Source organism: Bombyx mandarina, chromosome 01 (assembly GCF_030267445.1).
Source record: "Bombyx mandarina strain Sakado chromosome 01, ASM3026744v2".
In the NCBI taxonomy this organism is placed as follows: Eukaryota; Metazoa; Arthropoda; class Insecta; order Lepidoptera; family Bombycidae; genus Bombyx; species Bombyx mandarina.
The window spans coordinates 4,490,910-4,503,065 of record NC_143208.1 but is presented as its reverse complement, the minus strand read 5'-3'; the positions used below and the strand labels follow the sequence as shown (position 1 = coordinate 4,503,065).

Genomic DNA, 12,156 nt, shown 5'->3' with positions numbered 1-12,156 from the left:
AGTGGTTCAGGACTCAAGAAAAAGGGAATAATTTTTCACATAAATACGAAAGCGAGTTTTGCAGAAATGTTAACCCCGACCTTTGTACTTTTAAACTAGAGAAACAACTGTATAATATCAATGGACAATAAACACTTAATGCTATTAAAACGAAAAGTTTCGCAGTATTGAAATGTTAGCAGTATTGAAATGAAAATGAAACAAAAAAAAATAAAAGTAAATACGGTTCACTGAAGATAATGCTTCTGGTCACAAAATTAGTTACAAATTAAATACAGATTTCTCGTGAAATATCCGTTTAGTGAGGACAGAAACGGAAGGTAATTATTATTTCACAAATATCGCTCAACAAACGCGTGAAGGTTCTTTAGAAGGTCGGGCAGTTCAATTCTCGTAATTGCTTTTATCTATATAATGTATTATTTTATTTACATCAAAATAAAGTTTAGCTTAGTAAAACTATAGCACAAATTGTATTGCTCTATAAAGAGAAAGAACATTTAAAGCTATTGCTTCCCCACTATTTTTGTATTTCAATATTCCAAAAAGCTTTTATATTTCTACTGTTCCTTCTTCTAATGTTTCAATATTCGAAATTATATTTATGTCATCTTTATAACATATATTAACCTCTTTTAAGATAAATCGTATAGAGGTTACATCTATTTGTTTTTTTAAAACTTAAACGTTCCATGTTCAACTGTCCAAAGACTTTTCTGCTTTGTAATGAACATAGGAAATTTATGTGGGACGAGATTTTAATACTAAGTATGTTTAATAGAGATATTTAGTTCAGTTAATCCGGACTCCGTGTTAAAGGGAAAGAAATTAATTCTCACTCTAAAATATTTTTTCGGTGCAAAAAAAAAACTTCTCGTTAACTTGCATACCTTTTTTCTACCAAGTAAAAATATACGACATGCTAATATAAAACGAAACTAATATTATATTATAAATGGCAAAGTTTGTATGATTGTTATTCAATGAAAAAAAATCAACTTGTACTGGTGGTAGGACCTTGTGTCAGTCCGCACGGGTAGGTACCACTGCCCCGCCTATTTCTGCCGTGAAGCAGTAATGCGTTTCGGTTTGAAGGGTGGGGTAGCCGTTGTAACTATACTGAGACCTTAGAAATTATATCTCGAGGTGGGTGGGGCATTTACGTTGTAGATGTCTATGGGCTCCAGTAACCACTTAATACAGGTGGGCTGTGAGTTCGTCCATACATCTAAGCAAAAAAAACAATCAAATAAAAAAAAAAACTCAAGGGCTGTGGACGAAATTTCATACACAACGATAATTTTTGCAAACAGCACATCTTTTTAACCAGTGCAAATGACGTGCCCAGGTCTACACCGGGTATATCTGGTACAGTTAGTACACCAACGTGCTTGTTAGATCATATGTATTACAAGTGTATCTACAGATTTACTGGTAGTTTATGGACTAGAAAGTGACCAATCAACTCTTTATCCAGGGAAAACGCAAAGCGTGGTTTTTTTTTTCTTTTTATTTTTTTTTATTGCCCTTGTATGCAAACGAGCATACGGCCCACCTGATGGTGAGTGGTTACGTTGCCCATGGACTTCAGCAATGCCAGGATATAAATAATAAAAATAATAAATATCTATTTAAAATTATTAAATTTTTAATAATTTTAAATAGACTCTTTCTATGCGGTTGAAACCACGGGGCATTTCTAGTTAAATTCAAAAATATGTTGTTTTTTTAATAAATAATGCAAAAGACAATGTCTCTTTAATAAAGCGTTAGCATTGAAAAAACAATAATGCGAATGAATGCGTTTATATCTGAATGTGGATAGAGGTTATTCCAATTTCCGTGGATGACTCAGCTACTTCGTGGCGTAGAAGTGTTCAGGCAAACACTTAACATTCGGTGGTTTGTAATCGTAGCTGTTCACCATGCTAGTTAAATATTTGTAAGATAAATATTAATTTTATTAAATACGGACCTACAGTATTTATATACTTTTTTATTAATCTCAATTTCACTAAAGGGTTTGTGTACCTGAATATATAATATTGAATGATTACGGCCGCTCTGACAAGAGTCATACGACAAAGGAGAAATACCTTTGGAATAGATGAAATAAATGAAATAAAAGAGTAACTCATTGAAACATGAAACATACGTTGATAACTAATGGTACCTGTAATCCATTTGATCCGAACAGTTGAAGACGACGACGTATTTGGCCAGAGTTTTCCCCATGTCTTTGACGGTTTCCGTTTTGCCGGTCCCCGCAGGGCCGCATGGAGCCCCGCCCATGCTCATGGCGAGGGCTTGGGCTAATGTAATGTAACATCTGTGGAATTTCGTGATTTTAATAAAAACAAAATCAAAGAAATGCTTTTATGAGTACAAATCCTTCGATACAAAATAAAAATAATGGATTTTACGTTAAGCTTTTATATTTATTTGTTATTTTCTTTTAACGGATCAGCTTGGATTATAATTTAGAGAAATATGAAAGTCGAGCAAGACAAAAGCCGGTTCGTTTTCTTTGCGACAGCAATTTTCTTAACTTTATATTATTATTTTTTAGCTTAAACGGAACATTATATATCATAAACTGGCTCGTCTAAACTTTTCTTATGGCGTCATCGAAAGCATAACCGATGAGGCACGGCGCCCTCTCATACAATATCATCTGAGACTTTGAAAGAGCTTAACCGACCAAGTTATTTTACAAAACAATGGAGATACCGTGTATGAGCACACATGAAAAGGCACTTATTAAATATAGCGGCGCGTTCTGGCTCCGCTCGGGTCTTTAACAAAAATTTCACGATATTTGACGTTGTTTTATTTTTTAAATAAAAGAATACTTATTGCGACATAATTATAATAGTTAGACATATGTTGTCGCGACACTTTATGTAAATAGTAACGTGTTCTACAAAGTCGTAGTACATGATTTTATTCTATCATTAATAGTTTTCGCAGGGCACGTGAGTACAGAATATTTTAGGTAATTTTTTTACACCTTGGGTTACATTATTGGAGTTTTAGTAAACATCCCTAATTTTTTTCAAACAATGTCACTCGGGAATACTGTAGCTTCCAAGCAGTGAAAGAATTTTTCAAATCGGTTCAGTAGTTTCGGAGCCTATTTAATACAAACAAATAAACAAATCTTTCCTCTTTATAATATAGATAGATAGTCAGATAGTATAGATAGTCATTGTAGGGACTAGTGTTGATTTTTGACTGGCAGAGTTCCTCAGAACGTCAACCTGAGGTGTACGCCTTAATCATATTGTATGATGTTTATTTCAAGTTTCAAATCGGAACGCTTGACTGCTATATATAGGTAAAACCTACTCGCGTGAGCTCACATTACTACTAATAGCAAAAGCTTGATTTAACAAACAAGAGTTCTATGCAAGTTTCTTACATTACTTATGTCCGATTTTGTTCACAAAGTTAAGTTATTAATTATGATTTGTGAGCTGGATAAAATTAATGATTTGTCGCATGTGTCGAGATCAGTATTGATTTATTATTATTATTGTGTGTTGTACAAATTAATTGGCAGGAAGCTGTTATTGGACAAATATATTTGTTCATAAAGCCGTTTTGTGTTTGACTGGGAAGATATTATATTACATTGTTATAAGTTGATCACTACGCTTCAGTGGAGAAGTAAGAATGAACTGATAAACAAAAGGTGTTCATTAGCAAACGAAAGCGCCCTTAGGTTGAAATCGAAGGCGTATTTTTTGTAAATTACAAAAAAAGAAACACTTTTTTTTTCTATGGGTAATGTTGCTTTTATTTTTACTTTACATCAAACGCTACGAAGGTCTAACAATGTTTTAGGCTCGGTCAACTGCGTAAACCTGTGAGACTAATGAAATAATAGTTACCTTCAGGTTAAGTTTTCATGTCAAACCTGGGTAACTGAGAACTGGATAAGTGAGAAAACTCTATAAGTGAAAGTAATAGCCAGGAAACGTCATTTTAAGCTCCCAAAACCTCTATTAGCGAGAAAGAGAAACCTCTGTAAGAGAGTCGTTTTTCCCTCATGGACCTCCGTAAGTGAGACTGCTACTTATCGCTATCTCTATAAGCGACAGTCGAGCTTTATTTATTTATATTATTTAGGAGGAACAAATGAAAAAACAAATTACAAATTTAACATCTGCTATTTTATGACGCATTCTTAACTTTTGTGGAACTTCCTTCCATTGTTTTTGTATTGTTTCCTCGTCAATATTGAACCTATCTATTTCGTGGAATTAAATAACGTTGTTATTTTATCGCGTTCTTTTCGAATGGACACGTGTGCCTGTGTACCCTCCTGTTTGTCGGACTTACTCAGTTTATCGTTAATCAATTGCGAAGGAAAGTTCTGTTCTGCATCATGTCAAAACGGAAAATTAAAGTACTGTCGTTAAGTGATAAACATAAAATAGTGAATGCGTTTGAATTCGGAAAATCGCGAATGAAATTCAGAGGGAGCATTAGCGAGAAACTCGGGTTAGTGCGAAGCACTAGAAAATTAAAAACCTCTTAAAAATTAGAAACCTCTATAAGCGAGAATGAGATTGTGCTCCCTTATCCAGGTTTGACTGTAATTAGTATTTCGTCAAAGCGGATCAGGGCCGTATTTCTCTATAATATATAAAAAAAAAAAATATGTATACAGGGTGTCCCACAAGGGTACAATTATTTATATGTCGTGGGCGGCGCCAGGGATGGCTGAGCGGTAGTTTCGTCATCACTCGTATTTGGTTGAACTCAGTTTATAAAAAGTCAATAAAACCTTCTGAATAATAATTATTGAAACTCAATACACACATCTTTCACAATGACAGGATAAACCGACAGTTTCGTTGCACATACCGACAGACCGACTGACTGACTGACTGCCAGAGACTCACTGACTGAGACGGACCGACCGTCTAATACGGACTGAATGACTGTCTGACACGGAATGCCACGACTCTGTCCACGTACCGCCATTTTATACTGTGGCGTTACGGAGTCTACCCTTCATTTTGTGATATTTATCAAAACAACATTTCATCATTTAAAATAATAATCAAAACCACCGTCTTAGTATTACTAAAAGTCGTTATCCACGACATATATATGTATATAAGTAAACCCGAGAATTTATCATAATGCTCCAATGCTTACTAAATATTATTTGATAGTATTTTATGAAATCTGACTTAAAATTTTTGGAAGCGTTCGTGTCTGAATTTTTATACTCACGACTACGTTATTACGGATTAACTTTTGATGTTAATCTCACCTGTCAGTTAAGGGAGTAATAACAAGCCTCTCGGTACATCCCAGATATTCGTTCTGGTAAGTGAACGTGACGTCTGTCACCGATATCCAGGTCTTGTCCGTGTCCTCTTTGAAGTAGAACCGGCATTGCTTCAGCCATTCGAAGTCGTTTGCAGAACGTACATTAAGACGGCACTGTTAATGATGATTCATGATCAAAATACGGTACATACACGGAAAAAAGTCCCCTTTCAAACGTAGATCATTGAACGTGTGGTGGTACTGGTGGTAGGACCTCTTGGGAGTCCGCACGGGTAGGTACCACCACTCCGCCTATTTCCGCCGTGAAGCAGTAATGCGTTTCGGTTCGAAGGGTGGGGTAGCCGTTGTAACTATACTGAGATCTTAGAACTTATATCTCGAAGTGGGTGGCGCATTTACGTTGTAGATGTCTATGGGCTCCAGTAACCACTTAACACCAGGTGGGCTGTGAGCTCGTCCATCCATCTAAGCAATAAAAAAAAAAACTTGTGATGTTGTTTGCCTAATGATTTTCACAATCGAAACTTTTTACTTATTATTTATTACTCGTATATTTAGAGAAGCTGCTGGTAACAGGCAAGGTACGCGGAAGAGGCCCAGAGGAAGAAGTCCAATGCGCTGGTGGGACCAAATACGCTCCACACAGCCGATAATAGGCAGAAGTGGCGCAGGAGAATCCAGAAGAAAGCTGTTAGAAGAGGCCACGACCCTCAGCATTGAGGATTATCGATGCAAGGACGAGGATATAATCGCAAACGTCAATTGCAGTCCTTACAAATTTTCGATAGTTAATAAATAAGAACGCTTTATACGCTCCAAAATGATAAATAATTTAAGATCCAATTTGAACTTTATGTATTACTAAATAGTTATCATTTATGAATAACGAAAACATTTTATGGAGCCATTTCAAATAATTTCTTAGGAAATATTACGAGTCTATTTTACAAAAAAAATTTATACATTTGAAAAAAAATAAAAAAATTAACAGCGTATTTTCTTTTTCCACCCAATGAACAATACAAATTCTGTTTTCAGATTCTTTTGTCTATTGTCCTTGCTCTTATTATAGATCACACAGGCCATTGTAACGCCAATAAACATTTTCCTGATTTTACTACTGTAATTTGAGATCCAAAGCTTTCTCAGCATTACTCATGATTTGTATGAAATTGTGTTTAAATTTAAATCTTTTACATTTTATTTTATCGATATTACACATAATAATATTCGGAAATTGTGTTTTTGTAATCAACAAGATTAGAGGGGTTATATTTTAAACATTTTTAGACATCTGAAAACACTTAAATATCAATAGGTAACCTAGATCAATAGTGGGTGACCACACTACACATTTAAGTAAAAGGACTGTTACGGCTACGACCACGAAAACTGTAAGGTTGTGTTCACACGGTATTGTCCTGCACGTTCGGAATGAATATCGCATAAATTCGGTAAATGTATTTTATGTATTATTTATAGGTACAGGTAGGATATTTAACTATTTCACTTAATCTTCTTTTTCTCCAGCTTATCCCACAATTTTTCTATTCCATTCTCTTCTATCAGCCGTCATCTTAACACTCACACCTCTCTATCTCTCATATCGTCATTCACACACTCCATCCATGTCTTCTTCGGTCGACCTCTTTCCCCACTACTTTGCGCTACCATTCATACATCTCCTAGTCACATGCATCTCCTCTCTCCCATCGCATGTTCATACCACGCTAACCGTCCGCTCTTTAATTTGGCAATAATTCAATAATGTCAATTTGAAATTAAATTTCATATATCATAACAGACATATGTTAACATAATAATATATCTATTAACAGTAGAACAGTCTGAGATTCGCGTGTATTCATAAAGGTGGCATACAACAGTCAGTCTTCATATCACGATAACTTACCAGCATATCAAAGATATCTCGCTGATGCACGTGAATGGTGATCAATGTTTCAAATTTGATCCTTTCGATCTTGAGCAGATCTCTCGTCGTCTGATCTATGAGGGTGTTAAGAAGTTCCAGGAATTTGTTATTGGTATCAGACATGATCTTCTTGTCTTGACGGGCCTGCATGAGGGCGGCCTCCGCGTCTCTTGTCCATATTATTTGGATCCCTAAAAGCCCGATCTGTGGATTGACGTATTCGACAAGTTTTAAAAGAAGAACTAAGGTATTATTGACCCTAAGTTATTTTGGTATTATCTAGCTAAAGTATGAAAGAGTCTCATAATGACGTAAACTTCTATTCATTCTAATAACAGCTCATAGAAGTTGTCTTTGCTATGGCATGGCTAACGATCACACTAGTCCGCGCGTAGCTGGAATAACCTCTTAAGATACAAACAAAAGGTAGGTAGGGGAAAGGTAGGGGGATAACACTTTGTATCTGTTAATGTAAAACTATTATATTGTTATCGAACCAGAAATTATTTAATATTTTTTATCGAGAATCTAGTGATTTGTTTAGACTTTTCGATAGGCATTTGAGCGGCAGTGTTATTAATAGAATAGCTATTTTAAAACAATAATGAATACAACCATATTACGAGCTCTATTTTGCAAAACGCAATTGTTTTCAATTTTAATATGATTTTGGAGAAACTGACAAGGGAAGATCTTCCACCGAGCGGGTGAAATTGTTCGGGAGACCGATGGTCCAATTGTTCGACACATGTATATTTACAACCTTACTTGAAATTGTCGTTAGCGAGATTCAGGCACCCGTCAAATATCTTGTGTTCTATGATAGCTACCGCCAAATAACATTACTTGTTTATGTTAATAGTATGTCTTAATTTTAATTCGTACCACATAGAAATTAAATAGTGTCAATTCTCGTATCTGCATTCGATTAGTCATTATTGGCTGGATAAAGCGCGAGTAGCATGTAAATAATTAAAAAAAAACGGTTTCTTGTCGGTTTGTTTTCTGTACGTAACAACTTATAGCATTTCGTTGGGGTGCGATACGACCTAGATCGATATTCTCATTCTGTCTCTTTCTACATTATATTCCATCCATAATTCAGAATTCCCGGGTTGACCCTTTAGGCTTCCCTTCGGTGATGTCATCTTAGATCTAAGCCACAGTAAAATAAGGTTCAATTCAAATTTACTAATAATGTAAGGGTATGACAAAATACATTTCTAAAATAGCGGCCTTGAAAATTTGTAAAATGTTGTATCTTTTGGATTAATGAATTTTTGAATTTTTGGATTAATTAATTTTTTGTTTATGTTGAAACTTAACGTTATTGTTTGTTAATTTTTTAATTTATATTTAATTAATGTGTTCTATTCTATAAGCCCACAGACTTTCACTGCTGGACATAGGCTTCCCACAATTCATAATATGTATAGGCATTCCCCCAAGCCTCGCCACAAAAATCGGTCCTGCGCTGCTTGTATTTAGCGGATTCCCGAGAACTTCAATAGGTCGTCGGTGCATTGTGCGGGAGGCTAGCCATTATGTATTTTTTTTATTGCCCTTGTAGGCAGATTTACGGCCCGCCTGATAGTGAGTGATTACCGTCGCCCATGGACGTCAGCAATGCCAGGGGCAGAGCCAAGCCGCTGACTACTACAAATCTTATATATAAAATTCTCGTGTCATAATGTTAGCTACCATATTCCTCTGAAACGGTTTGACTGATTATTATGAAATTTTATATGCATGTTCAGTAGGTCTGAGAATCGGTTACTATCTATGATACCCATAAGTGATAAGGTTTGTCCATCCCTAACATTTTATTTTTTATTTTTTGGACAATTTTTTCCTTTGTTATTGGCATTATTTGGTAATGAGGTTTTGTTATTTTTATATTCCCTCATCGTTCACAGCGCTACATGCCTCTTTCACTCATTTACCACATCCTTACACACTTACAATAGGTTAGTTTTTTTTTCTACACTAGAAATTCCCTGGAAGTCTTTCTTATATATGGTAAAACAACGTTTGCCGGGTCAGATAGTAATAGATATAATATAATAAATAATTATCTATCATTGAAGTAGTCGTGGGGGAGGGTGATGGGAGAGATGTGCTCCGCACTAAACGCTTCAATTTTCCCCCTTTGCCTTTTCATGAGTTCTGTCTCATGCGAGGTTTGGACGTTGGTTGTTGAGCGACAGAAGGTTTTAGTCAGTTCGACTCTGACATGCTCCGCCCTCTATCCGCAGTGGACGGCGGAAATCCGGCGATTTCGTCCTGACCAAAAAAAAAAACATTGAAGTAATCGTAAGCGTACTTGGGCAGGCATTTTGTCTAAAAATAATAGTAGGTTGAAAGCCGGGTCATTGATGAGCGATACGGCATTGCGAATGATCGAGTGTAGGCTACTCTGAGCGGATTGAAGTAGCGAGGTCAGCCACGTCTCCACCGAGCCTTCAGCCCTCACGGGACGTTCCAACTTTATCTCTTCACCCTCCGATGATATTATAGCTATCATTTTGTTGTACTCTGAAAAAAATAAAACTTTAAATTTTGATTGGAAACTTTTTAGGATTTGTTATAATATGATACGATTATGATGATATACTGGCGGTAGGACCTCTTGTGAGTCCGCACGGGTAGGTATCACCACCCTACCTATTTCTGCCGTGAAGCAGTAATGCGTTTCGGTTTGAAGGTTGGGGCAGCCGTTGTAACTATACTGAGACTTTAGAACTTGTATCTCAAGGTGTGTGGCGCGTCTACGTTATAGATGTCTATGGGATCCAGTAACCACTTAACACCAGGTGGGCTGTGGGAGCTTCGTTCATGCATCTAAGCAATAAATAAAAAGAGTAAAGCAGACAGAAAAAAACATTTTGAGCTAAAAAAGTAATTATCAATCTGAAATTATTACCGATATCGTGAAATTTTACATATCGAATGTTATCAAATATTGACAACAGATGATTCTGTATAGTGTGAGAGTCTGACGCTTGTCCTAATATTTCGAGTAAAGCAGGATCTGATACGAAAAAAAACCTCGGAAACATAGTACGTTTCCTTTCCAAGTACCCGCTGAGACTCTTTTGACACAACTCGAGCTGCTCTTGTAGATGTGGCAGCAGTTGCCGAAGTAGGTCATCGCCAACACAGCACGAGACCACACCGGGAGTTTCGTGAGCTCGCTGCATAATTTTCTGCCACGATTTATCTATTTTCGAAAATCGCTTAGCTTCTTTAGGCAATTGCTTTGCAATGTCACCCCCCACGAACACTGCTTCCAAATAAACCCACATGTTCTGCACGAGAAGCCACCGCTCTAAGATTTCGTTCGTGCTTTGCAAATCGTAAAGCCATTGTTGGATTTGCTTCCTGAACGGAGCATTGTATCTGTCGAAATAGAACATCATTTAATACGACGAAATCAAAATCAACCAATACTTTTTATACAGAACATTTTTTTCAAACACAAAACCCAGACCTGTTTGATAGCAAAGAGCCAAGGATCATGAGGCTATCTTCGAGCTGACCGATAGTTTCGGCAGTAGTGTCGCCTCGTAGAAGAAGTTCGCCGCGGTTGTTAAACGTTTGAAACGTAAGTTCGTGAACAGACCATTCGTTTGTCACTTGACGTAGCTTTGCCTCTATGTCCTTCTCCTTCATGGCTGAAATACAAATGTCCTGCGGGAAAGAGATAGCGATTACATTGCGAGGAAAACTAAGAGGGCGCGTGGGTGTATGTAGGGAGCTGTAGTAGCACGGTGTTCGTGTAAAACGTTAATCGAGGAGTGAACGGTGACTAGAACTGACTTACGTAAGTACCTCCTTCACGGGTTGTATTGTGAACAGTGTCAGCTCTGCGAATGTTTCTAACAAAGTATGTTCAAAGTTACCAATGACCCTGAGTGTGATGTGTCATAAAAATATCACTCACTAAACTAAACAATGTTATATGGAATTTAAGTGTCTCTGTGCGATAAATCTCTCTGCTAAAATTTGAGACTTAAGCACTTGATTACGATGAAAAACTTTTTTGATCGTTTTTATTCGTGATTAACGCAGGACATGAATTGCAAAATTATGCCCTTTCTTGCGTGACAAAATTTTAATGTTCAAAAACTACATAGAATAACAATCATGTGATTTTTAATCACGGAATAATGAGTATTTTTTTTTAAATTCGTAGTCTATATTACGTTACCTTTTTTGAAAATTATTACCACAAGAAGAAATAACAAAATGAAATTACATAAAAAAAATTCTTTTCCTCTATTTCGATATTATGATAATTTAATCTGTGAGTTTCTAATTATGGAACAGGATTATGGAATTTTGTTTCTGAAACAATCTCGAACACACAGAGAATGCCTACCATATCAAGCTTTTTAGAATACTCTTACGGGTCTGACGAGAATTTTATGGATTTAAATCGAATTATGAACTAGTAGCAATTAAAATCATGAGTAAATAGTTTTTATGTTTTAATTACGTACACACGTACTATCCGTAAGTGCCGATTAGTGCTGAAACTTGAACGTAAACTTTTATTGGAACTTCTGAACAGTTTTAGACTATAGTAACATCGAGATATCAATTACAATACTAATAGGTAGGTACCACCACCCTGCCTGTTTCTGCCGTGAAGCAGTAATGCGTTTCGGTTTGAAGGGTGGGGCAGCCGTTGTAACTATACTGAGACCTTAGAACTTATATCTCAAGGTGGGTGGCGCATTTACGTTGTAGATGTCTATGGGCTCCTGTAACAACTTAACGACAAGTGGGCTGTGAGCTCGTCCACTCATATATGCAATAAAAAAATAAAAAATAATAATAAGCGGCATGCAAATTGTAGAAACGGATGTATTTTATATAAATTAAGAGAATATAAAAACTGAACTTGTAAATTT

At 36.2% G+C, this 12,156-nt stretch overlaps 2 protein-coding genes across 2 annotated transcripts in view; one reads left to right on the top strand and one right to left on the bottom strand.

Annotated features, from left to right (window-relative positions):
* Positions 1-12,156, bottom strand: part of Dhc1 (dynein axonemal heavy chain 1) — a 250,612-nt gene that overhangs the window by 13,947 nt on the left and 224,509 nt on the right. Inside the window, 6 exon segments of the mRNA XM_089727553.1 lie at positions 2,174-2,329; positions 5,288-5,460; positions 7,220-7,444; positions 9,564-9,775; positions 10,164-10,639; positions 10,731-10,930. Coding sequence (XP_089583679.1) covers positions 2,174-2,329; positions 5,288-5,460; positions 7,220-7,444; positions 9,564-9,775; positions 10,164-10,639; positions 10,731-10,930 — 1,442 coding nt within the window.
* Positions 11,025-12,156, top strand: part of LOC149503463 (uncharacterized) — a 94,788-nt gene continuing 93,656 nt past the window's right edge. Inside the window, exon 1 of the transcript XR_016323121.1 lies at positions 11,025-11,063. The gene's annotated coding sequence lies outside the window, so the exon portion shown is untranslated. The remainder of the gene's footprint in view (positions 11,064-12,156) is intronic.